General features: G+C 47.4%; 1 protein-coding gene across 4 annotated transcripts in view; it reads right to left on the bottom strand.

Moving 5' to 3' along the window:
* Window positions 1-4,654: 4,654 nt before the first annotated feature.
* The window catches only part of ABCC5 (ATP binding cassette subfamily C member 5), an 84,177-nt gene continuing 65,285 nt past the window's right edge, over window positions 4,655-23,546 (bottom strand). For all 4 annotated transcript variants that reach the window (XM_053657657.1, XM_037154830.2, XM_053657660.1 and 1 more), the window contains 8 exons: window positions 21,780-21,966; window positions 20,375-20,464; window positions 18,263-18,452; window positions 15,007-15,166; window positions 8,596-8,674; window positions 7,254-7,367; window positions 6,467-6,631; window positions 4,655-5,142 (listed from right to left, as the gene is read on the bottom strand). In XM_053657657.1, coding sequence (XP_053513632.1) covers window positions 5,041-5,142; window positions 6,467-6,631; window positions 7,254-7,367; window positions 8,596-8,674; window positions 15,007-15,166; window positions 18,263-18,452; window positions 20,375-20,464; window positions 21,780-21,966 — 1,087 coding nt within the window. In that variant the 3' untranslated portion in view covers window positions 4,655-5,040. The remainder of the gene's footprint in view (window positions 5,143-6,466; window positions 6,632-7,253; window positions 7,368-8,595; window positions 8,675-15,006; window positions 15,167-18,262; window positions 18,453-20,374; window positions 20,465-21,779; window positions 21,967-23,546) is intronic.

Below are 23,546 nucleotides of genomic sequence, written 5' to 3'. Positions count from 1 at the left end.
GGGGCACACGCTCCGCCACAGCAGGGCACAGGCTGCTTCCCGCTTCTTCATCACACTTTTCCGCATGCATTAGTTTGATAATCAGGAACAAGTTAGTAGAAGAAATGGGGTGCAGAGCAGTGCAGGCTGCCATCTGTGCAAGGCAAGGTTTCAGTTGGCTGGCACTTTCTGGGCCCCCTTGGCTCATTTCCTTTCAACACTGAGCCCTGCTTCTGGGTGATGGACTGGAAATTGGGTCGGGAAGCAGCCGGCACCTCACAAAGCCATTCCCCGAGCACCGGGCATTCTTCTCCTGCCTCCCCTGAAGTCATGCCACGTAGGGGTCTCTTCTCCTTGGTGACACTGCTCTGTCTCTGTGAAGCGATTACATTTATTTTTGCCACAACCAAAAGAATGAAAGTCTGTAACACCATTTTTTAATTAATTAATTTATTTATTTTCAGAGAGAGAAGAAGTGAGGGAAAAAGTGAAAGAGAGAAACATCATGTGTGGTTGCCTCTCGTGCACCCCCAAACGGGGACCTGGCCCACAACGCAGGCATGTGCCCTGATTGGGAATTGAACCGGCAACCCTTTGGTTCACAGACCAGCACTGTCCACTGAGCCACACCAGCCAGGGCAACACTGGTTTTTATTCACATTCTTTGAGCATCCATGTACCAGCAATACTCAAGAGTCAGCTGAGTAGTGTGGCACTTACTAAGCCCCTGTTATATATAAAACGTAATAATTAAGACAGAAGTTATAAGTTCTACAAAATTAAGATGATTTGCTGCCTTCAACAAGTTTAAATTCATGGGCAGAAATATAAGAAAATAATCAAGTAGATTATGCAAAGTAATAAAAGCAAAAAAACCTTAAACAGGTGTGTAAGCAACGGGCTGTAGGGACCCAGAGGAATTTGGCCTGAAGAGAAAGGCTTTGTGGAGGAGACGGTATTTGAAGTGAGCCTGGTTCATAAAGCCGAACAGCTTCGGAGTGTGCGACTCAACCAAACACCGTGCACACCCGCACCGCGTGCCCACCGCCCAAAGGCACTTCTCCCGGCTTTGCCCACCTCCACCTGCCCCCACCCCCCTTCCCTCTGGCCATCACCCCACTGTTGTCTGTGTCTGTGTGTTGTGTATAAAAATATATGTGTGGTTTTCTGGCCTAATCCCTTCACCTTCTTTCACCCAGGCCCCCAACCCCCACCTCTCACGGCCATCGGTCTGTCCCATGTAACCATGCCTCTGTCTCCGTTTTCTTAGTTAATTTTGTTCATTAGTCCACACATAAGTGAGATTGTTACAGACCAGGGCCAAGGGGGGTACGATGTACTATTACCAAAAGGACCCCCGCCAGAGAAAAGATGTCTCTCAATGCCAGAGATTTGTGAAAAGGAAAGGAAATGTTTACTTAAAGCCATACAGACTTAAAGTAGTGACCTAATATCTTCATTAAAATATCAAAATCCTTTAGGATAACCACAGACCCACATAGTACTTCCTTCTCTCTCTGCCCTAGACTGGGATACTGTATCTCAGGAAAAGAAGCAGACATCGTGATCCAGGCTGCTGGCACCATCAGCCTGTTACGGTTTGGGACTTCAGCTAATCCAAAGCCATGTGGCACCTTCTCATGGCCTATTGGCAAGAGTTTTTTCACCCTTGTTTCAGGCCAAGTCTTATCTGCTTCCTAGGCCATGTGGCCAAAGAAAGCACCCCAAAGCCATGTGGTCCTCTTCTACCAAAGCTGCAGAAGTCCGCACTCTGGCAAAGCTGTGTGGCTCTCCCTCCCAATGGCAGCCGAGTCTGGGTTTAAATCCCCGAGCCAATCTTCCTCTGTACCCCCATTTCTGACTCCTCCTACAATCAGTCACACCTGCCAGCAGTCCTGCATTATTCCAAGTTTACTGAGCTGCCATCATGAGTCTGGGCAGGTGTGTCCCCATGTCATAGAGCCAATCTTGTCCAAGCTCCCACGTAGGCGCTGTAACCGGGGGTCCTGCCCCCCAGATACATCTTGGGTAGAAGTCCCTTCTATCCTCCTGGCTCAGAGCATGGCCACAGCTATTTAACATATCTTTGCAACCAGTTAAAGGTTATAGATATATTAAATGACCATGCCAGAGGTTAGCTGCAAAGCTGTTGCTGTACATGTTCCTGCTCCATGTGTCCCTTCCCCCAACTCACACCTGTGGTGGGAGAGGAGAGGACATCTTATATGTCTTTCTAATATTGCCTGGACACCCCTGAGTTCTAGACCCCATTTCAAATCCCTATTTGGGGCCCCTCTTTTGGCCGCACCCTGTATCAAGATCATATGGCAACTGTCTTTCTGTGAGTGGTTTATTTCACTTAGTGTAATGCTCTCTAGGTCCAGCCATGATGTCACAAAACCTGAGTTCCTTCCTTTTCATGGTGGAGCAGTATTCCGTTGTGTAAATGTACCACAGCTTTTTTATTGACTCCTCTACTCAGGTTGTGAAATACTTCACCAGCTTGCCTTTTCAGTTCGCATATTGTCAGTGGTAAACACTGTGCAATGGTTCAGAGGGACATCAAGTCAGGCAGACTAGTTCCGAAGCTGTAATTACAATTTGAACAGAGGGCGGGAGAAGGGTTGGTGGTGGTGATGCACAGGACCTGAAGTGACTGAATTTACTGGGAAAGGGCAGGAGAGTTAACGTAACTCAGAGCTTCTAGCCTGAAGACTAAGGAGGACAGTAGTACCACTAATTAGGACAAGGGGCACTGATTCCCGAGGGGCTGTTTGAGGCCCTGGTGAGATGCCCAGTGGAGGCTCTCAGCAGGCACTGGGGACTGGTACCACAGGGAGGCCAAGCCCACGGAGGAAGGTTTGTCACTGTACGTGTGGCAGTGACAGAGTCCATGCACAGAGAGAAAAGGGGGCGGGCAGAGGTGGGAGAATGGCTCCTTTAATGGGCCAAGCAGGTTAAGAGAGGTGACCAGAGAGACATGAGAACAGGACAGGATGGGAAGTCACGGTGCAACAGAGCCTGAGCAGGACCCCAACCGACAGGCTCTCCCTGCTGACCGAGCTCCCCTCCTGGGCAGTGACTCCAGGGCATCCATGCAAGTGGCGGTTTATGTCAGGGCTGTCCCACAGAGCTGCCTGCGGTGACGGGAATGTTCTGCATTGGCCGGCGCTGCCCGGCACAGCTGCCACAGGCCACGTGTGGCTCCTGACGGGAGGCTCAAAAAGGACCGGTTTACACAAAGGGCTGGGCGTAAGACGTGATTTTTGCCGGTGGTCAGCAGACCCAGTACCGAATAGTTTAAAAGCTTTCTTGGTTGCACTCAATACTGTATTGAGAAGCTCTAGAATGATTACCCTTTTGAATGGATACTTAATTCTCAGTGAATTAGGGTGAACAAATTGGCCGAAAGGGCAATGACATTGTTTGAAGCATCCACCCTCCCCACACCCGGCCCCCTTACTGGCCGCACAGGAGCTTCATCTGGTGACCACATCCAGGACACAGGCTTCGGGGACCAGGGCCCACCACAGGTGATGCTGGGCACACTGGGCCCCACGCCCCCTGCACCCAACCAGCTCGGCCACTGGCCCTTCTCAGGCGGAACTCCATCGCTGGACATTCAGAGCCAGGGCCCAGTATTCCAAAATCATTCGAAGACATCGCTCCCTTCCAAGAGAACTACTTTATACACCAAAAGTTTTACAAAATCCAAAATAATTTTATTCACTTTTTCAGATTTTTGCTTCCACAAGGTGTTCAGCAAACATGCTAAGGCGACAGAATGTCTAGTTGGTCACGACATGCAACGCTGACCATTCAACTGACAGCAGCGACCACGCCCACCTGAGCTACTGGCCCCACGGCACGAAGGGGGTTTGCAGGAACACGCTGAACTACACAGCAATCAGCAACCTGAGGTAGGTCTCTTTACAGTACAAAAAACTTCTACACCAGTGTGAGACACTGATTAGCAAGAGCTGCTTAAAAGTCGCAGACTTTGGAGAGGGAGAGAGACGGTGCAACAACTGCGGTGAGGAAAGGAAACAGACCCACGAAACCCTGAACCCTGTCACTGGACTGTGGGGGTGCGGGACCAGGCAAATGAAAAGGTGCCGCTGGGAAGAGCCGCCATCGGCTCCAGGGCTCAGGACCAGGAGGCCCAGGAGCTGGAGAGCTCTGTGCAGTGGCCAGCGTGAGGAACCTGAGGCAGCGGGACACTCCGTGAACAGGCTTGATTCTGCTTTAAAAACAACAGCAAAAACAGGAAGGCAGGGGAGAGGAAACTCCCTCTCGCCCAGGAATGTTGCTGGGGTTCACGTTCCAGACGGAGGGAGGGGCACGGGGCTGGGGCTTTGCCCCACTGCTCTCCACACAGAAACGGGGAAGCGACAGCAGGACAGAAAGCAGGAGCCCTGAGAATTCACGGCGCGCTGCCCGGCCTCCGGAGGACCCCTCCACCCCACCCTGTCCGGGGGGGGTTGTGGGGAGGTGGCAGAGCTGCGGCTGGAGGGCCCGCTACTGCCACCGTCTTCCTTGTTTGATACCTAGAAAACCTGGCGCCGTGAAACAACCAGCGAGCAAAGAACAATACGCTGCCCTTCCTATCATCTACGAGCAAAACCAGATCTCCAGTACAGCAAACTGTACAAAAATAATAGAAAGGAATTTGCACTGTTTTTAGCACAGTGCTTATTTTAATATAAAATAAACAGCTTACATTTTCACTGTAAATATAGGCTATGTACAGAATTATATATAGATATAGCTACACGTATAAAGCTTCATTATAGGCCTCTGATACATTTATAATAACGGTTCCCTGAACCTTTTAGAGTGCAATTAGGAACAAAAACTAAAATTTGTTTACATGAATGTGGAATAAATACAATAATCAAAATATGACTCTCCCTAAAAGTGAAACACACAAGCCAATCCTGAACTGCTGTGCGAAAGATAAAATCGGGAAAGGCAAGGTTGCGGCAGGACAGGAAGAGCGCCCGCCCCAGGCAGGGAATGGCGCTGCTCCGAAGGGAAGAGGCTCCGCGGCGGCGGGAGGAGTTAGCCCTTGACAGCAATCTTGTTCTCCGAAGCAGCAAACATGGCGTAGAACCGGGAGCTGTCATTGGACAGAAGGACCGATGGGGTGTCAAACTCCACCACCTGCAAAGGAAGGAGATGGCATCAGAATGTGACTCGGACACTCGGGCGATTTAGAGAACCCACTGCTCAGGAAGGGGGGCAAGTCTGAGGGCCCCGATAGGGTGCCTTCACCCAGGAATCAGGGGTGGCAATTCAATTAGCCCTGCTGTGCCCAAGTGGGGTTTTTCAAAACCAACCAGGGTAAAGGGAAAGGCTGGAGAGAAAGCCCTGTAGACCTCCTTCCTGTAGTTCTTTCAGCCTTAGGTATGAAGGAATGGATCTGTGAGACACTACGAGCTGCAAGGAAAACACTGCATCTCAAGTGAAAGGCATAGCAGTCAAACGTTGTCTTGTTTTGTAAACTGATCTAAACCTATAGATGGAAAAGGAATAGCTCAGGATACCTAGATGGCAGGAAAGAATGGAGGTAAGGGACAGACTCAGTCAATGATCCGTTCCTATGGACTTCTATGCAGCCACCAGAAATCGTATCACAGTAGCTAAGTGAGCAACATGCTGGCAGAACCTGCCTCCTGTGATGCTGGCTGAAAATGCCACATACTTTCCCAGCCTCCCTTGCTGCAGGACAAAAAGCATAGGATACCACCTTGGCCAAGGACATGTAAGGGAAGTCTCCTGGGGTGCTTCTGGGAAAGGCTGTCCTGCCTGGCAGAGATAGACCAAAGGACAAAGTGTCCTTCCTTAGGACTGGTTGTGTGAGGGTACAACACTGGCTGCAGATGCTGTACCATGAGGGCCCTTTCTTAAGGGACGGGCAGGTTGTGAGCAGGTAGACATGGGAAAGGGAACAAGAGGGAAGGGCATTTTAGGTAGATGGAACTATATGAGTAAAGACAGCGGTGAAAAAGCTTAAGGGATGCAAAACTGCCTACAGCCAACAGCACCTGGCAGGAAAGAGGGAAATGAAGAAGGCAAGCCTGGGCCAGACTGTGGGGAAGCTTGGAGCCACAGGATGGGACGTTTGGCACCACTACGCGGCTGCAGAAAGCAAACAACACATGGTGGCTGGTCTCAGAACGCCTTGTGCACTTCGTGTGTATGTGAATTAGCTACTAACTAAACACACTCTTGGATCTAAGTCAGGTACCGCTGTTTTCAAGCAACAAAAGAACAGGTAGTAATGCAACAGGAGAACCCAAGCACGCCCCTCACTCCGTCCCTTGTTGGGAGGGACTATATCGCCCCTCCCCTACCTCGCAAAGCAACCAGACTAGAGCCGCTATGGCTGCTTTCCTGGATGCTCATATCACGCTAAGATGTCCATCAGCCCAGTCTTCCCAGACAAGGCTACATGCCAAGGGCAGGTCTGTCGGGGGCTCAGTACCTGTCCCTGGGCCAGCACCATAATCCTATCAGAGCCTAGGACCGTATGCAGGCGGTGGGCAATCGTCAGCATTGTGCAGTCGGCAAAGGCTTCTCGGACAGTCTCTTGGATCAGCAGGTCTGTCTCTGAGTCCATGGCCGCTGTGGCTTCATCTAGAATCAGAATCTGCCGAAGAGAGGGGACAGAGATTCCAGCTGCTTCCTTAAGCATCCTTGTTAATTTAGGTTTTCTGAAAACATATTTTAGCATTTGAATTTTACCCCATATGTTGCTTTTTCTCAATAGATGCACATATGTAAAAATACTGTTTTGTGTAGAATTGATGTCACGTCAAACCTGTATATCTGGCTTGATTTCCATAAATACAGGGGTGTTCGTATAATACTCACCCAACAAAACACTCACCCTACTCTCTTTGACTGCAAACACAAAGAGTAATCTTTCTGGACCTCCGTTTTCCAGTTTCTAAAATGAGGGGACTGAATCTGATGACCTGGGTATGTCTTGCAGTTTTAAGATCTTCTAAGTCTACAGTTTCCAGCACTACAACTACTGGCCAGAGTCAAGGGTTGCCCTTGGGAACTGAAGGCTTGGGGAAGTGAAAAATACAAACAAAAAAACACCCATATACCCAAACTGTGTCAAGGTTAACTCAAAAACTCCCCTGGGCATTCTCTTAAAAAGTGCCACTAGACTCAGAGGCAGGAACGCTGCAAGGAAAGGCTGCCCCTCCAGCTCCTGTTCCTCCTGCCGCCGCCCTCCCCCAGCACCCACCACGCTGCCTTACCTTACAGTGACGGAGCAAGGCTCTTGCTATGCATAAGAGCTGCCGTTCCCCCACTGAGAAGTTCTCCCCGTTCTCCAGCACTTCAGATTCAAGTTTCAGAGGTAGCTGAGCAATCTGCGGAGAAAAAGCAAGTCGAGGTTAGAAGGGTAAAAGAGTTTGGGAAAAAAACCCACCCCTGACTTTTGTCAAAAATCTAGTGGCCAAGGTAAATGACCCTGAAACAGAAGAAGGAATTACTAGCCGAGAGCCTGGCTCCCCTGAAAAGCAGGTACAGGTGTGGCAATCACACCCACCAGGACCCACACTTTCTAGGACAGTCCCCATTTCGAATATACTACTCTGTTAGCCTCTTACTCTCAGAAGGTCCTGGAAATTCCAATATTTTCATGCCCACAAACCCAGGCATATAGGGGGCCTAACTTTGGGGCCACTGAAAACATGGTCATGCAGGAGGAGGTGGGGGAAACACACTGCTGTCTTTCTGAAGGGCAAAGCGGTGGTCCATGATGGCTGTTCAACTGAGTCTTCAAATGAAATTATCTGAGAAAGCCCAATCTAAAAGAGATAAACGCAGAGGTGGTCTGGTGGTGTTCGGGCAGGGGATCCTGAGCTTGGCTTCAGCAGGGACACAGGGGCCATCCTCCAGGGGAGGGGAGTCCATCTGCGGATTTGGGGCCCTGGAGGGTGCCTGCTGAGCTACTGAGAGATCTGGGAATCCATATCCACGCTGCACGCTTTCCACAGACTCCATAAATAATGCGTCTTTTGCACATATATAGATAGTCTGAAATCATGTCATACTGTTATGATTAATAAAATAGAAATTAATCTAAAAGCATTACTAAATTCTGAGTGGCTGTCATTCATCTCTGCTCAATCAGTGGATAGTAAGAAGGGTAACGTGATCATGGGCGGGAGGAGGGGGAGGCAAGGAGTCAGGAAATAGCAACTTTTATGCCCTTACTGCGACGTCTGGGAAACCCTGCTCTGAAGTGTCCCTCCACAGACATTCTGGAGGTGGAGGGACAGTCCAGGCGGGACAGAGGCAGCCCCAGCAGGCTGAGGAGTGACCCCAACATCACTGCGTTTCCACCCATGAAACTGTAGCAAGGCGATTCATCCTCAGTTTTTTTTTTTTAGATTTTATTTATTTATTTTTAGAGAGAGGGGAAGGGAGGGAAAAAGAGAGGGAGAGAAACATCAATGTGTGGTTGCCTCTCACGCACCCCTCACTGGGGATCTGGCCTGCAAACCAGGAATGTGCCCTGACTGGGAATCGAACTGGCGACCCTTTGGTTTGCAGGCTGGCACTCAATCCACTCACCCTCAGTTCTTTACTTACACATTCTTTCATGTGTGTCCTTTCTAGGGCATCCCAAATCTGGTCTTCAGTGTACTGATTGAAGGGATCCAAATTTGATCTAGGGAGAAACATAAGAGGACTTTCTCAGCGACCCGACACTTCATCGACCATACTGCCCAGGCTGTCTGGGGCAAGCGTTTAAGCACACACAAAAAGAGGGCTTCAGCCCTTTTGGGTCGCAGAGGGCTCGTTCCCTAACCAGCCAGAGTGGAAGCTCGGATGCCTGCTTCTATGAGAACAGACTTTCTTCTTCACAAAATGTTATTCAACTTTCGTAATACAGATACATAGAAGAATTAAGAAATATATACAAATCACAAAGGGAGAGTGTGCACACAAAAGAAGACCTGAACAGGCTGGGCTCAAATCCCTGCTCTGCCTCCCACCATCTGTGTGACTTTGGACAAATTACTCCTGTCTCCTCCTCTGTAAAGTGGGGACCGACTGATGGCGTGGTAGGTTGCTGTCAACATTAGGTAGTATATGTACGATGCCCAGAACATGGTGGGTACTCAATAATTGGCAGCTGCAAAAATTGACAAGGTCTGTGTGGACACATTAGATGCCTTGGTTCCAATGTTTGCTGGCTTTCCGACTCATATATTCAACATATATTCCAAGCGGCAGGATAATCCTAGGATCTGGAATACCAGGACCAGAAATTGTTCTGCTAAAGCCCAACCTGTGAAGGGTCTGCAGCGGGACGACCACTCCCCACAGACATGCCATTTAAGGTGGGCCCTCTTAATTAAAGGTCTGACTTCTCGATAACCTAAACGAGTAAACTTGTCTTTTATTGTTTTTATTCTACTTTTTAATTTTGAGAGTACGTTTATTACAGTTGCAGACAGGGAAACAAGGAAGGGCCTAAGATAGAAGAAGCAATAAGAGAGAGACTAGGCGGGCTGCTGCCAGCTCACTGGAGAGTCAGAGAAAAGGGGGCCCTGCAGACGGGTTCAGGGGGTCAGCCCGGGACAAGCTGCCATTGCTCTTTGCTTCCCTGTTTACATGTCTCACAGGGACGCTTAGAGTTTAGGAAAAAGAAACATCACTTGAAAAGGAGATTCAGGTGGTCATGCCTTAAGAAAGGCATGCTGAAATTGCCCTTAAAAAAAAAAGTCCTTACCAGTTCCACTCCACAAAAACTAAGACTATCAAAAAAACAAAAGTAAAGAAAGAAAGAAAAAAAAGGGGAGCTTCTTAAAGCAATAGAATAACTCCGAGACAACTGGAAGACCTTGAGATCCTAAGAATCTGCTGCAAATCTGAATCGTCTTCCATGTCATGTAAAGTACTAAATGCTTGTCTGAAGGTGTGTGGGCCCAGAATGAACCCAATCAGGAGTCGCTTGTGGATTCAGTCACTGCTGTTGTGATGGTGAGTTGAGAGCTAGAGATAGACAGACCTCAAAAGTTAAAAAAAAAAAAAAAAAAAAGATTGGGTGGATTAAAAAGGAGGGCACCAGACTAGGAAGAAATGAGAACACAGCTTCTTGGTAATGAATGGATGCCAGGCAGAGATGCTCCAGGTGACGAGAAGGTACCCACCCACACAAGAAGACTGACTCGGAGAAACTAGAATGACAGCTGCGGCCAACCCGTCTCGCTGAGGGGCAGGTTAACCACCAGCCACTCGGGGCTGCACACAGCCTGCAAGGAGGGAAAGCACTCCAGTGGGGGCTGGCCAGGGCAGGGGACAGGAGTAGGCTTCCTGAGACCAGGAGAAAAAGAGACTTCTGGAGAAAGAAAAGTATTTCCAGGGCCACGAAAGAGGGAAGGTCAGCAAGTGTTCAGGGCTGGATGAGACGGGAACTCTCAGTCAATTACTGGAGCAAAGGGCAGAGGAAAGGGACTGGCTACAGAAACAAAGGAAGGCCTTATGGCTCAAACCCAGACAGCTGGACAAGGGAGGGCTGGATGCAGCTATTGGAATGGACTGAGATTCCGGCTAATCTAGGAAGGGCTGTGCCCAAAAATGGACTATAGATTTTTTTTTTAATGTAGAATTCAGACACTTTATCTTGTGACTTTTTCTGAGTTTGGTCTGTTTGGTTTTGGCTTTACCTTGCTTTCCCTCTAAGAGTTCTTTATATGTTTTTAGCTGCATATTCGTATCTCGAGAAGATGTACTCACCCATAATGCTGGTTAATCGTGATTGAGAAACAGTCTCTAAATTCAGGGTCTCTAGGAGGAAGCTGAGGAAACAGCTGATCCACCCACCCCTTGTTTCGGGAAACTCATTAAATAGGCTGATTTTCTAAGAAAAGCACAAGAATTTCAAATGCTGAATATTCTTTGGAATCTGTAAGAAACCTGAGTATACAGGAGGACAGAAGGCCTGGGATTTTATTTGTCCTCAGGGCCTACTACTGACTTAAAAAGCCAAAATTACAGATAGCGGAAATGAAACTTAGGTTTCATTTCCTAGGTTTGCACAGCTAATAACCAAACAGCACTCTGAGATCAGTAACTAAATACTCAAGGCATCAGCACACCAACTTCTCAGCTTGTTCATCGAGCTGCAACATGTCTCTGGGGCTGGTAACAAAGGGTCCCAACTCCCACAAAAGCTGTGCTTCCATGACGCCCTGTGGACACCGGCTGCACCACAACCGGCAGGTCAGTGCTAACTTAGCACGAACTCCAGAAGCCCTGACTCCAGACCCACGTGAGGCACCGCAAACGCGCTGGGGCTCTGGTGGCAGCACCTCCAAGGGAAGTGGGAAGTTCAGCCCGATTTCCCTACTCTCCTCCAAATGACAGCAAAAAAATTAAGAAAAATATGGTTTTGTCTTGAGTCAAAAATTGTAAGGCCAATTTTATTTTCAAAGGTGTTCCCGTGGCATGTCAAAGTGGAGAGATATGTAGTAAGAGCAGATTCAGCAATACCTCTCAATTTCTTATTTTTAGATCTGAATCTTCAATAAATTCTAATTCTCTGCTCATGTAGCTTATTTTTTAAATATATTTTATTGATTATGCCATTACATTTGTCCCATTTCCCCCCTTCATTCCCCTCCACCCTGCACACCCCTCCCCCACCATTCCCCCCCTTTCGTTCATGACGATGTGTCTCAAGTTCTTTAGATTCTATATTTCCCCTACTATTCTTGCCCACCCCCCTATTTTCTACCTACCATCTATGCTACTTATTTTCTGTACCTTCTCCCCCCTTCTCCTTCTCCCACTCCCCTGTTGCTAACCCTCCATGTGATCTTCATTTCTATCATTCTGCTCCTGATCTAGCTATCCACTTAGTTTGCTTTTGTTTTAGGTATGGTTCTTAATAACTGTGAGTTTGCTGTCCTTTCACTGTTCATCTTTTTTATCTTCTTTTTCTTAGATAAGTCCCTTTAACATTTCATATAATAAAGGCTTGGTGATGATGAACTCCTTGAATTTGATCTTATCTGAGAAGCACTTTATCTGCCCTTCCATTCTAAATGAAAACTTTGCTGGATAGAGCAATCTTGGATGTAGGTCTTTGAATTTCATGACTTGGAATCCTTCTTTCCAGCCCCTTCTTGCCTATAAGGTCTCTTTTGAGAAATCAGCTGACAGTCTGATGGGAACTCCTTTGTAGGTGATTGTCCCCTTACCTCTTGCTGCTTCTAGGATTCTCTCCTTCATTTTAATCTTGGCTAATGTAATGATGATGTGCCTTGGTGTGTTCCTTCTTGGGTCCAACTTCTTTGGGACTCTCTGAGCTTCCTGGATTTCCTGGAAGTCTATTTCCTTTGTCAGATTGGGGGAGTTCTCCTTTATTATTTGTTCAAATAAGTTTTCCACTTGTTGCTGTTCCTCTTTCCCTTCTGGTACCCCTATAGTTCTGATGTTGGAATGTTTAAAGATGTCCTGGAGGTTTCTAAGCCTCTCATTTTTTTTGAATTCTTGTTTCTTCATATTTTTCTTCCTTGTGGTCCACTCCATTGATTTGATTCCCAGTTTTCTTTCCATTACTATTGGTTTCCTGTGCATTTCCCTTCATTGCACTTAGTTTAGCCTTCACTTGTTCTTCTAATTTGTGACTAAAATCAACCAGTTCTGTGAGCATCCTGATCATCAGTGTTTTGAACTGTGCATCGGATAGGCTGGGGATCTCTTGGTTGCTCAGATGTATTGGCTCTGGGGCTTTGAGCTGTTCTTCTTGAGCCATAATGTTCCATATGAGGGGCAGAGCCTTAGGTGTTCACCAGGGCTGGGCAACCCAGTTGCTGGGTTGTGATGCTGTATGTGGGGGTGGGGTCAGAGAGGAGCGATGGCGTTTGTTCTGCTCTCTCTCGAATTTTGGTCCCCTCGGCTGCTTCCTGAAATAAAATTGGGCCCTTCTGGTGCTGATTCCTGGGTATGTGGGCTTGTCCACCCTCCAGGACCCTGTGGGTCTCTCCAACAAACTCTCTGTGAGCCTGGGAGCCTCTCCTGGTACCTCAATCCCAAAAGTTCTCCCAATTGGTGCTTTTAGGTTTTATTTCCCAGCGCTCGGGCCCTAGCCTGCGTGGTCTGTCTCACTGCTCGCTCCTCTGCCTAGTTTATCTGCACATGAATGTGTGACCTCAGTCAGCCAGCTGCCTTGCGCCCCCACTGGGTCTGCCCGTTGCCACCCCACGCCTGGGATCCGCCAACCGATGCCTGCGCTCCTGGGTCTGTCTGGCCACCTTTTCCTGTGCGACCCTGCTCAGCCAGCGCTGGCTCTGCCCCTCTTACCAGTCTGGCTGAATGGTTTGTTGTTTTTCGACTTCCGTACAGTTCAATTTTCTGTGTTTTGGTTGCGTTTTTGTTACTAAAGTTTGTTGTCTTTAAACTTGGTTGTGCGAGGAGGCACAGTGTTTCCACCTACGCCTCCATCTTGGCTGGACCATGTAGCTTATTTGACCTTGTTACCTCAGTGCCAAAGAGAATGACTTACTATCAGACAAGATCAGGCACGTTCAGAGTGGTATGGCTGTGGACAGAATGACTTATTATCACCAACAGACCCAGTTTATACTGTCCAAATTCATTTGAGTTTTAGAGAAATGCCCAATAAACATGAAGGCAGGTGAGAACTTGATTTATCTAAGACACCTCCCTGATGAGCGAGGTGCCAATTGCAAGGAGAAGGGGAGTATAAGGGAACTAAATGGTAATGGAAAAAAATTACAATAAAAATTAAATTTTAAAAAAAGTGCCACTTCCAAAGAAAAGGGGTGGGGCTGGGTCAGGCAAAGGAACTAGTTTTTTTTAATGTATTTTTTTAAGATTTTATTTTTTATTTTATTTATCTTTAGAGGGGAAGGAAAGGAGAGAGGGAGAGAAACATCAATGTATGGTTGCCTTTCATGCGTCCCCTGCTGGGAACTGGCCTACAGGGAACTGGCCTGCAACCCAGGCATGTGCCCTGACTGGGCATCGAACCGCAATTGTGTGGTTTGCAGGCCCGTGCTCAATCCGCTGAGCTACACCAGCCAGGGCAGGAACTAATTTTTAAGATAAGTGTAAACACTGCCTGTGGTTATTTGAAATTAAATTAGTACTAAGTTTTGGGGGAAATGATAAAAATTAAAGAGGAAATGGTAATATTACTTTTAGAGTGATTAAAAAAAAACAAGTCCTATCTAGGTTGACTATATAGTTAAAGCTGTTTTTATTTTGAAAGAGAAGCAACTTAAATAGGAATAGACACAAATTATGGAAGCCCACTGTTTTTAGGAGGCAAAGCTTAAGGCTAAAGGCAGAACAGAATATAAGAGAAGAAAACAGGATTCAACCATAGTTCCTTCTTAGTTACTATTCTAACAGGTCAAGAAGAATTTAAAAAAGAGAGAGTAGAAGAACTCTTTTATCTTTGGCACGCTGGCAGATTTCAGAGAGGCATCATTCCAGGATGTTAAAGGTGGGAGAAGATGCTGGGAAATGGAAAAATGTGAGTAGTAATGGTGCCTGAACACCACCACTGGAAGGGCAACCTGAAGAGCCCCTAGGGGAGAGGACAGCGTGACCATGGAGGATGACGGTGACAATGGCTGCTGCCATTTTCTGAATGCTCATCATTTGCTAGGCTCTGTGCTCATATATTTGTACAAGCTTATTTAGTCTTCACAACACATCTTGATGGATGGGGAAAGACATTTGGGAGTGGTCAAGAAGCTTGTCCAAAGTCACAGAGCAGAGACCTGAGCGGCGGTATCTCCAACTTGCTCACTGCCACGTGGCAGGGCCTCTGAGCCCCGCTTTGTTGATGAGGCGCCCGGTACAGGGGAGTTGCCCCAACCCTCTGCAATGGGAAGCACACGGTATAGTGGGAAAAGCGCCAGACTGGAGGTCGCCAGGTCTGGGTCCCAGGTGGAGGCTCTCGCATGCCCACCTGGCCTTGAAACGAGGCACTAAGCCTGTGGACACTCGGGTCCTCACCTGACAGTGCCACTGAACAGCACTGGCTCCTGAGGAATGATGGAGAGTTTGCTGCGGAGGTCAGCAAGGCCAATCTCACTGATTCTCACGCCATCGATCTTGATGCAGCCTCCAGATAACTCCACCAGGCGGAAGAGGGCCATGCCCAGGGAGGACTTCCCTGGTGAGTGAGGAGACAGGCAGAAAAGTGGCTCATAAGCAATTTATAAAACTGATTTATGCAATCCTTATTTCAAAGGAGTAACTCAGATAATGTACAAAATGATTGCCAGAAACAGAAAAAAAAAAACCAAAAAACAAAGGATGAACTTTCCTGAGCTACCAAGCACATACATTTAAATCACACAGCTTCTGCCTGAGAAGGAATTTAAAGGAACATCATACTCTCCTGGGAGTAAAATGGGAAAATGCTTCTCAGGCTAAGTGAGGAGAAAAGAAGTCTTATGACAAGGAGCTGGGGGCAAACCAGAGGACAAGATGTTCCCCCCTCTGTCCCTTAATGTAGCAGAGAGAGAAACAAGACAAAAAGCCGTCCATTGCCATTGCCACAGCCACAGCGGGGAGTAGGAGAAGCTCTGGGGTAAGTGCACAGGGAAGGAGGCTCTGGGCTGAATGAATGAGTGGCTGTGGATGGCTCTGCCAGGACAGGGAGCTGTGGGAAAAGAGGTTTCAGGGGGTCGAACAATGGGTTTGGTATCACAGCTTTTTGTTTCTTAATTTTACTTATTGATTTTGAGAGAGAGGGGAAGGAAGGGAGAAAGACAGGGAGGGAAACATTGAGTGAGGGAGAAACACTGGTCGGCTGTCTCTCACATACATGATGGGTGGGCGCTGAACCTGCAGCCCAGGCATGTGCCCTGACTAGGAATCGAACCAGTGACCTTTCACTTTGTAGGACGGTGCCCAACCAACAGAGACACACTGCTCAGGGCAGAACAGCTTTTCTTAATGGAATCCACATTTTAAGTTATGGAAGTAATTCAAGAAGATAACATCAGTCTCTTGCAATCACTCCTGCTGTGTTCAATGCGTTTCCTTTCAGCCTTTCTCAGAGGTGAAATCATACCAGGCATACAACATTCTAATTGCCTTTTCCACTCAACGGTACATAACAAGCATCCAATCATATTATTACTTTCCAAGATAAAATTCTGGTGGCTGCAATACAGTCTATCATGTGAATGTACTGTTGTTTTTAATCCTCATCTGAAGATATGCTTTTATTAATTTTAGAGCAAGAGGAAGGGAGGGAAAGGGAGAGAGAGAAAGAGAGAGATCAATTGGTTGCCTCCTATATATGGCCTGAAAGGGGATCGAACCCACAACCTTTTGGTGTGTGGGATGACACTCCAACCAACTGAGCCACCCAGCCAGGGTTGGATGTACTCTTACTTATCTGGTCCTGTAACACTGAACATGTAGTTTATTTAGAACTCACTATAATAATGTTACCACGTATGGCACTGCTCCAACTTTGCTCCTGCCTCAGATGATTTCCTTGGGATAGACGATTTCCCCACAGCCATCTACCAGAATTAAGTTGGGAAATCCAAGCCCATGTCGCAGGACTGTCATTGATGATGCCTTCTCCTAAAAGTGACTGGCCTTACTCAGGGTTGGGGGGGTCTGGTGAGTGCCCCTTACCCAGGAATGAGGAAGGGGAGGGAGACTCTCCCTCAGTGCCAAGGCTGTGGCTTAAGATCCAGACTCAGAAAGGAAAGGTTTTCGAGTAAACGGGTCAAGTTAAGACGAGATGCCCAGGTTTGGAACAAGGGGACTGAAGCTGCAGTTCCCTGAATCTCTGGGAACGTGCTGGTAAAAACGGCAGCGAAGCCTCACAGCCACAGCAGGACCCGGGCCTGTGGGCCTTGGCAGAAGCTTATTAGGATTAGAGTTTAGACTTTGTAAGTCAGGCTATTTATAATGATTTTATTTTTCTTGTTTATTTCTCTTCATCACTACTTATGGTTTAATAGAGTCTTGGTGAGAACTTCAGTCTGTCTTACTCATGCGGAAGAAAAATCACAGGAAGGGGCACCAGCCAGAGCTTTCAGGAGAGCGGGCACCCGGGGGGCAGTCCAAGGGGAGAGCGGGTGGGAGCCCTGGCGTCAGTCTCCCTCCCTGGCTGAGCGGCCTCTTGCCAGTGCAGAATACCTGGAGGCAAATCTTGTTTTGACATGAAAGGATTCCTTCAAACAGGGAGCAGGAAATGACTTTTTCTTTTCCTCCTGGCACATTCTTTAAAGCAAACTGGCCAGAAAAGATGCTGGCTTCCCCACCCCCTCTCCCCATGGCAAGAAAAAAGCTAGAAGAGTTCTAATGAAAAGGAAGCTTGGAGCCCAGAGAGCTAATGAGAACTGACCCAGAGAGACCTCTTCTACAAGGGTAGCTGGGGGAAAGGAGACAAGGGTCGATCTCCGAAACCCTGTCCAGGAAGAAAAGAAGGAAGGGACTAAATTACTGAAGTCTTGACCCTAGAAACCTAAACGGATTACACAGCACACTTCAAAGTGTTTTATTTTGTTACTTCAGAATGAAGTAAATGCCTAAAACAAAGGCCTGTTCGCTAGTTCTTTGCAACTGACCTCGGAATCGGACCAAGGAACTAATTTCTGTCTTTGAAGGAATGTGGTTCCTGATGTGGAGCTGTGCTGGCCTCTGATAGGCAGGTGGCCACACTGGCAGCACATCACAGGGACCTCACGCACTGACTGCGTGGAAGTCAGGATGCTCCCTGCGGCACTCCTCAGGGCAGCGGGTCGCCCTTGGCGACCTACGGCTGGGACTTACTGAGTATAAATTATGGTGATCCATGAAATAGAATTTCCCACCACGCTGCAGAGAAACCATGTCTGAGAATATTAACTGACATTCATAAGGGTTGATCGTTTTAAAAGCAGGCCATGAAACTGTGCGCAAAGGGTCCTCATTTTTCTAAGTGCATCTGTGGACAGGAAACGCCTGAAGGACAGCCGCTGACATGCCCACAGCCATGATCTCCGGGGAGTGGGGTTATGGGTGCCTTTCCCCTCTGCAACTTGCCATGTGTTCCATGTGTTCTGCGGTGAGAGTGTATACGATTGCAAGAAGCACTAGTGTTAGAAGGGCAGGGTGGGAAATAACCCTAGAAAACTCATTTCAGTGAGACCTGAGACACTAACCATTCATCAACAGGGGACTGGTTTGAAGGGATGAGACAATAGATAACTCCAATGGGTTCAAAGGTTTCGCCAGAGAGGCCTTGGAGTGTCCTTACCTGATCCTGTCCGCCCCACGATGCCGATCTTCTCCTTAGGTTTGATGGTGAAGGATACCTTCTTCAGGACCAGAGGCAGATTTTCTTGGTACCTCATCTCTGCATTCTCGAAGGTCACCTCTCCTTCCTGGGGCCAGTCAGCTGGGGGAGCCTTGTTCTTAATTCTGGCAGGTGCTTCCAAAGAGAGGGTCTGGGGAGACAGAAGCAGCCCGTTCAGGCCGACCACAGATTCTGGGGGCTTTGTCATGGTGAATCAGACCAGCGCAACCACTGCCCCACACAGAAGCAGCTATGGCCCCAGCCCCTTGCTGTGAAGGACCCCCTCGGCGGTAAATGCTGAGACGGAGACAGAGCTTGACGGTTTACAGTGGCTAACTACTACGCAGCCACGGGGGCAGCGCGGTGACTCGAAACTGCCTTCTGTCGTGAGGAGTTCTTCCACGAAACTGCCTGGGAGGCCACACATTGGCAGCATGAGGTCTTCTATGCCTCTTCAACCCAGCATTTCGCACTGGAATTCTTGGAAAATATTCCACTCACTACAGGATTCCCCCATTAGGAAACCATTGGCCTGAACCCAAAGACAAGTACCATTTATGGAACTTTTAATCAGATCCCGTCATTCTGACGTATCTGAGTCAATCCAGGAGACACAGACTCCGATCCCAATTCTAGGTCTTAGATTCTCATCTGCAAATTGTGGGACTGGATCAGACCATCTTGGAAAGCTAGTCCAGCTTTAGAGTTCTATGTGAATATAACCACTTGTAATTTTTGTTATCAACACTCAAACCGAGCACAGTTTTAAAACTTTCTGGCAACCAGTCATGGGGCTTGTGGCCTTCTAGGGAAGAAAGGGCCAACGACTGTAGTGCTCTGGGGGGTGGAGCCGAAAGTCTAACGCTCCAAGCTGGAAGGACTTGCGTTGGGACCAGCATCCAGGGTGGGGACGTGCAGGGGTTTGCGCAAGGTTCACACTGTACCATGGCTGACAACCCCCACCCTGACCTCTCCAGCAACAGGCTCTCAGCAGCTGCGGCACTAAAGCAAACACTACATATTCATACATACACCCACGAATCCCCCACAGACCAGAGCGCTGGGCAAAGAGGCTAATGTATAATTATAAGGAGCAGCTATTAGCAGATATATTTATCTGTGTGCCATTTTTTCAGAACAATCATTTGTAACTTTCAGAAATATCCTATGACTAACGAGATAATGAGGTTCATTGTCAAAACAAGTCGGTGAAGCATGTCTCTGCTAGAAAATGCAGCATACACAATATACTGGTTCCCAACTGGAAGGGAAGTTTCTCAGGAGTATGCTCGTAAGTGAATAAGGTGGAACTTGGAATGTATTCTCCCCATGTAAACAACAGTAAAAATGCTGATAACGTCTCTGGGCAGTTCATGAGGTATGTATCGCCTAAGAACTCAGTTAAATTGGAGAATCCTAACCTCTCATGATGCTGTTTCCCTCTGCAGAAAATGCTTTCAGAGTACCAACTAGGACACCAGCAAGATGCTGCCCCATGGCAACAGGGCAGGGTTACTAGGGGAAGGTGGGAAGAGCTAGGTAATCTCAGTATCGATTAAATTAACTGGTTTTTAAACTATGAGTACAGTTCAGAATTAGCTGTGGAGCTGTTAAAACTTCAGAAGCCAAGGTCCCACCCAAGACTTGCTGTGCCCGGACCGTCTCCAGAGAGAGGCCCACGTATGTCTCTGCCTTGAGCTCCAGAGCGAGCCCCGAGGCCGTGTCTGGTTAACAAGTGACCCAGGCTGACATGCATACAATACATGGCTTTACACAGTGCAAGAAAAATGTTACATGGGTTGGCTTAACTAAACTAACAAGGTTCGGAACATTTTGGAAGTTAGCTGATGAACAAAACGTTCTCAATCACACACTTCATAAATGATTTAGCAACTCTTATGCTAATTCTCTTCTCCATTCCCTGCAGGCTAGAGAGACTGCTGGTCCGCTCCTGTGGGATAAGAGAAGGCAGAGAGGACATGCCTCCTCCTCGCACATCCACCCGAGGCAGCAAAAGGGTAAAAGGACTCTGTGAAGGGTGAGAGGGCAGCGCAAGGCCAGTCGCAGTCTGACCTGGATGTAGTGGTTGATCCTCTCCACTGAGGTGAAGCGAGCTTCTGTCTCAGTTGCCAGTCTGACGGTGAACTGGAAAAGCCCTGTCAACTGATGATGGAAAACAAAAATCCAAGACAGAGGTCATTATCAACACATGCCAGGCCAACAGTACAAAACCTCTTCCACCTAGGGGACCACAGTTCAATCACAAGAACTAACTGCACAAACAGCAGCTGGTTTTAGGAGCGAGGTCCTTCTGTAAACAGCAAAGACAATGCCTACAGCCCCCGCCATCTGTAGTTCTCTGTGAGTGCAGGTGGCACTGCAGTACAGCTGGCACTAACCCCCCCACCAAAGGCTTTCCATCCATCTTTACCGGTCCACCAACAGGTTTCTGTAGCCTCATACTTGTACCCACACCGAATAGAGATACATGTCAACCTGCGAGCAACTAGTGGGACGCTTCCAGGAAAGTCAAGGAAGAGAGGTGGGCGGGGCAGAGAGCACGCAGAGCCCACGTGTGCTGCCGCCCGAGGACTCTGCTGCTGCCCACCCGCCAAGTCTGCGTGACGAGGCAGACTCTTGGTTTGGAAATTTGGAAGATACGTGTTTCTTCTCAGGTTTCCTTTGAGTACTTCTTTGTTTATCTTTTCCATATGGAAAAATGACAAACTTATACGAGAGGAGAGAGGACTGTTTAATGAACACCAATGTACCAAACATCCACCTTAAAAAACTGTCAACTCACAGATATATTGTTTCATTTATGCCACCCCACCCTTCTGTTTTATTTGGAAGCAAATCCCAGATATTCTATCACTTCATTCATGAATATTCCAGCTTTTACCTTTCTAAAATATAATCACAATAGCATTATTCAATATGACGATGACATCTAAAAGTTAATAGTAATTCCTTAATATCTTCAAATACCTAGTCAGAGCTCAAGTGCCTGGTTGTTCTTTGAGTTAAAGACCTTAAACCATCCCTGGGGACCATCCCTAAGGGCATATGTAACGGCATCAAGAAAAGCAGGAGCCTGAAAATAAATTGCATCTACGAAGCATACTGAAGAGACAGAATATCTTAGAAGACAATAAAGAGGCCAGAGATGGCAGGATGGTGAAAACAGAAACTTATAATTAAAAGACTACTTGCAAAATCACCTTTGTGAAGAAAATAGCACTTATTTCTTAAGCACAGGCAACAGACTTAAATCCCTTCATTCCTATCTACCACTCCGCCCTCTCTCCCACCCTCCCGCCCAAGCCACGCCCAGTGGTACCTGTCAAAGCTCTGCAAGAGGCTCTAGGAAACAGAGGTTAAATGGTAGCTCAGGGCAGAGGCCCCTGCCATGCCTCTCCCAGGCCTTATTGAAAGGACTCCAGGGAGCAAAAGTGATGCCCTGCTACCAGAGACTGACCTGGACAGCGTACGAGATGGCAAGCCCGGCGTAGGCGGGGGAAATGTGCCCGTGCATGAGGACGACCATCAGCCCGGTGGTGGTGATCAGGGCGATGCTGATCAGGTCGAGCCGCACAGCCAGCCACCGCATGGCGCAGGTGAACAGGAAGAAAGGACTTTGGTTGTTATCCAGTAGCTCCTGGTACCTGTGACAAAAGTGGAACAAAAAAGCAAATGAACTACCACCCGACCCCGGTCACGGATGCCGTCCAAGCTCTGGTGAATAATGGACGAGGGTGGGGGTGCTAATATTGAAGTACTTCCTGTCTGTCACTAGGAGAATGATGTGGAAACTTCAAGAATGTCAAGAAGGCAGAGTATTCCATGCTCCACAGGCAGGAGGACGTGGGTCTGCTAGTCTTACCCTTTCGAACAAGCATATTAAAGATGTTCCGGGAAAAGGGAAAACTATCTACTTTAACAGCATAGGAAAAGCATGGATGAACCAGACCAAATAAAGAAGCCATGCTCAATGTCAGAAAAATGTCTTTGGTCAGGGGTCATCTTCTCAAAGAAAAAGAGGTCACAAAGGCAAACAGCAGAAACAGCCCAAGGCCAGGAAAAGGCAATTCTCAGACTGGACACGGCGAGGTGGACGCTGTTTTCCAACAGCTTCGTTGGGCAGCATGGTGCCCGTGTGGCAAGGCCAGGGGACACAGAGCCAGGAGCTAAACCAGAGCAAAAAGACAGAGGCCAGCTCTGCCAGTGACAGGGGAGGCACTGCTGTCATCAGGGGTCCGAGAGACCAGGTCACACCCCATCGGGTCCAACACAACTGGGGGCCCAGGGCAGGAAGTCTTTCCAGGCAAGTGTGCTTTGCTTAAAAAAAAAAAATCACATTTCTTTTTTAGAGTAAGGTCTGTGCTCTTTAGAGAAAGTTAGAAAATGCAACCAAGAAGGGGAAAATGCAAAAGTCCGGTAATCTTACCAGTTAAAATGAGTTAATACCCGGCTGTATTTCTTTCCACCATTTTTTTCAAAGCACTTAATGTACATGTATGTATGTGTACACACACACAGAGTTATTTTAATCTTTTTCACTGAAATGTAAGATTATTTTTCCAAGTTGTTTAACCTAATCTTTTTACGCTAGATTTTCTTTTAAAAATTAATCACTTAATTTTTGGAGTAGACAGTATATGATGAACAGGATGGACTACTTAAAGGGTATAAAAATTTCACCATGAAAAGTCAGTTTTTCTCCTCCCCATTCTCCAGCTACCCAGTTCCTCCCCTAGTGTAGCTACTGGGTTGGCCAAAAACTTGGTTCTCTTTTTTCCATACGATGGCTCTAGTAGTGCTTAGTTGTCTTTAACTTCATTTGAAACAATTTTGCTAGACTGTATTGTGACAGCCGTCATATCAGTGTGCATTTAAAAAAAAAACATCAAAATTGGTGAATATTTGTGTACCTATTTTAATACTGAAGATGGAAAAAACAACATTTTCAGCATATTATGCTTTATTATTTCAAGAAAGGTAAAAATGCAATTGAAATGCAAAAAAAAAAAAGATTTGTGCAGTGTATGGAGAAGGTGCTGTGACTGAACGTGTCAAAAGTGGTTTGCAAAGTTTTGTGCCAGAGATTTCTCACTGGATGATGCTCCATGGTTGGGTAGACCAGTTGAAGACAATGATCAAATCAAGAGATTAATTGAGAACAATCAATGTTCTACCACACAAGAGATAGCCGACACGCTCAAAATATCCAAACCAACAAAGTTAC

The sequence above is a fragment of the Artibeus jamaicensis genome, unplaced genomic scaffold (assembly GCF_021234435.1).
Source record: "Artibeus jamaicensis isolate MK-2021 breed Jamaican fruit bat unplaced genomic scaffold, CSHL_Jam_final scaffold_474, whole genome shotgun sequence".
Lineage (NCBI taxonomy): Eukaryota > Metazoa > Chordata > Mammalia > Chiroptera > Phyllostomidae > Artibeus > Artibeus jamaicensis.
This window is presented reverse-complemented; position numbering and strand designations above follow the sequence as displayed.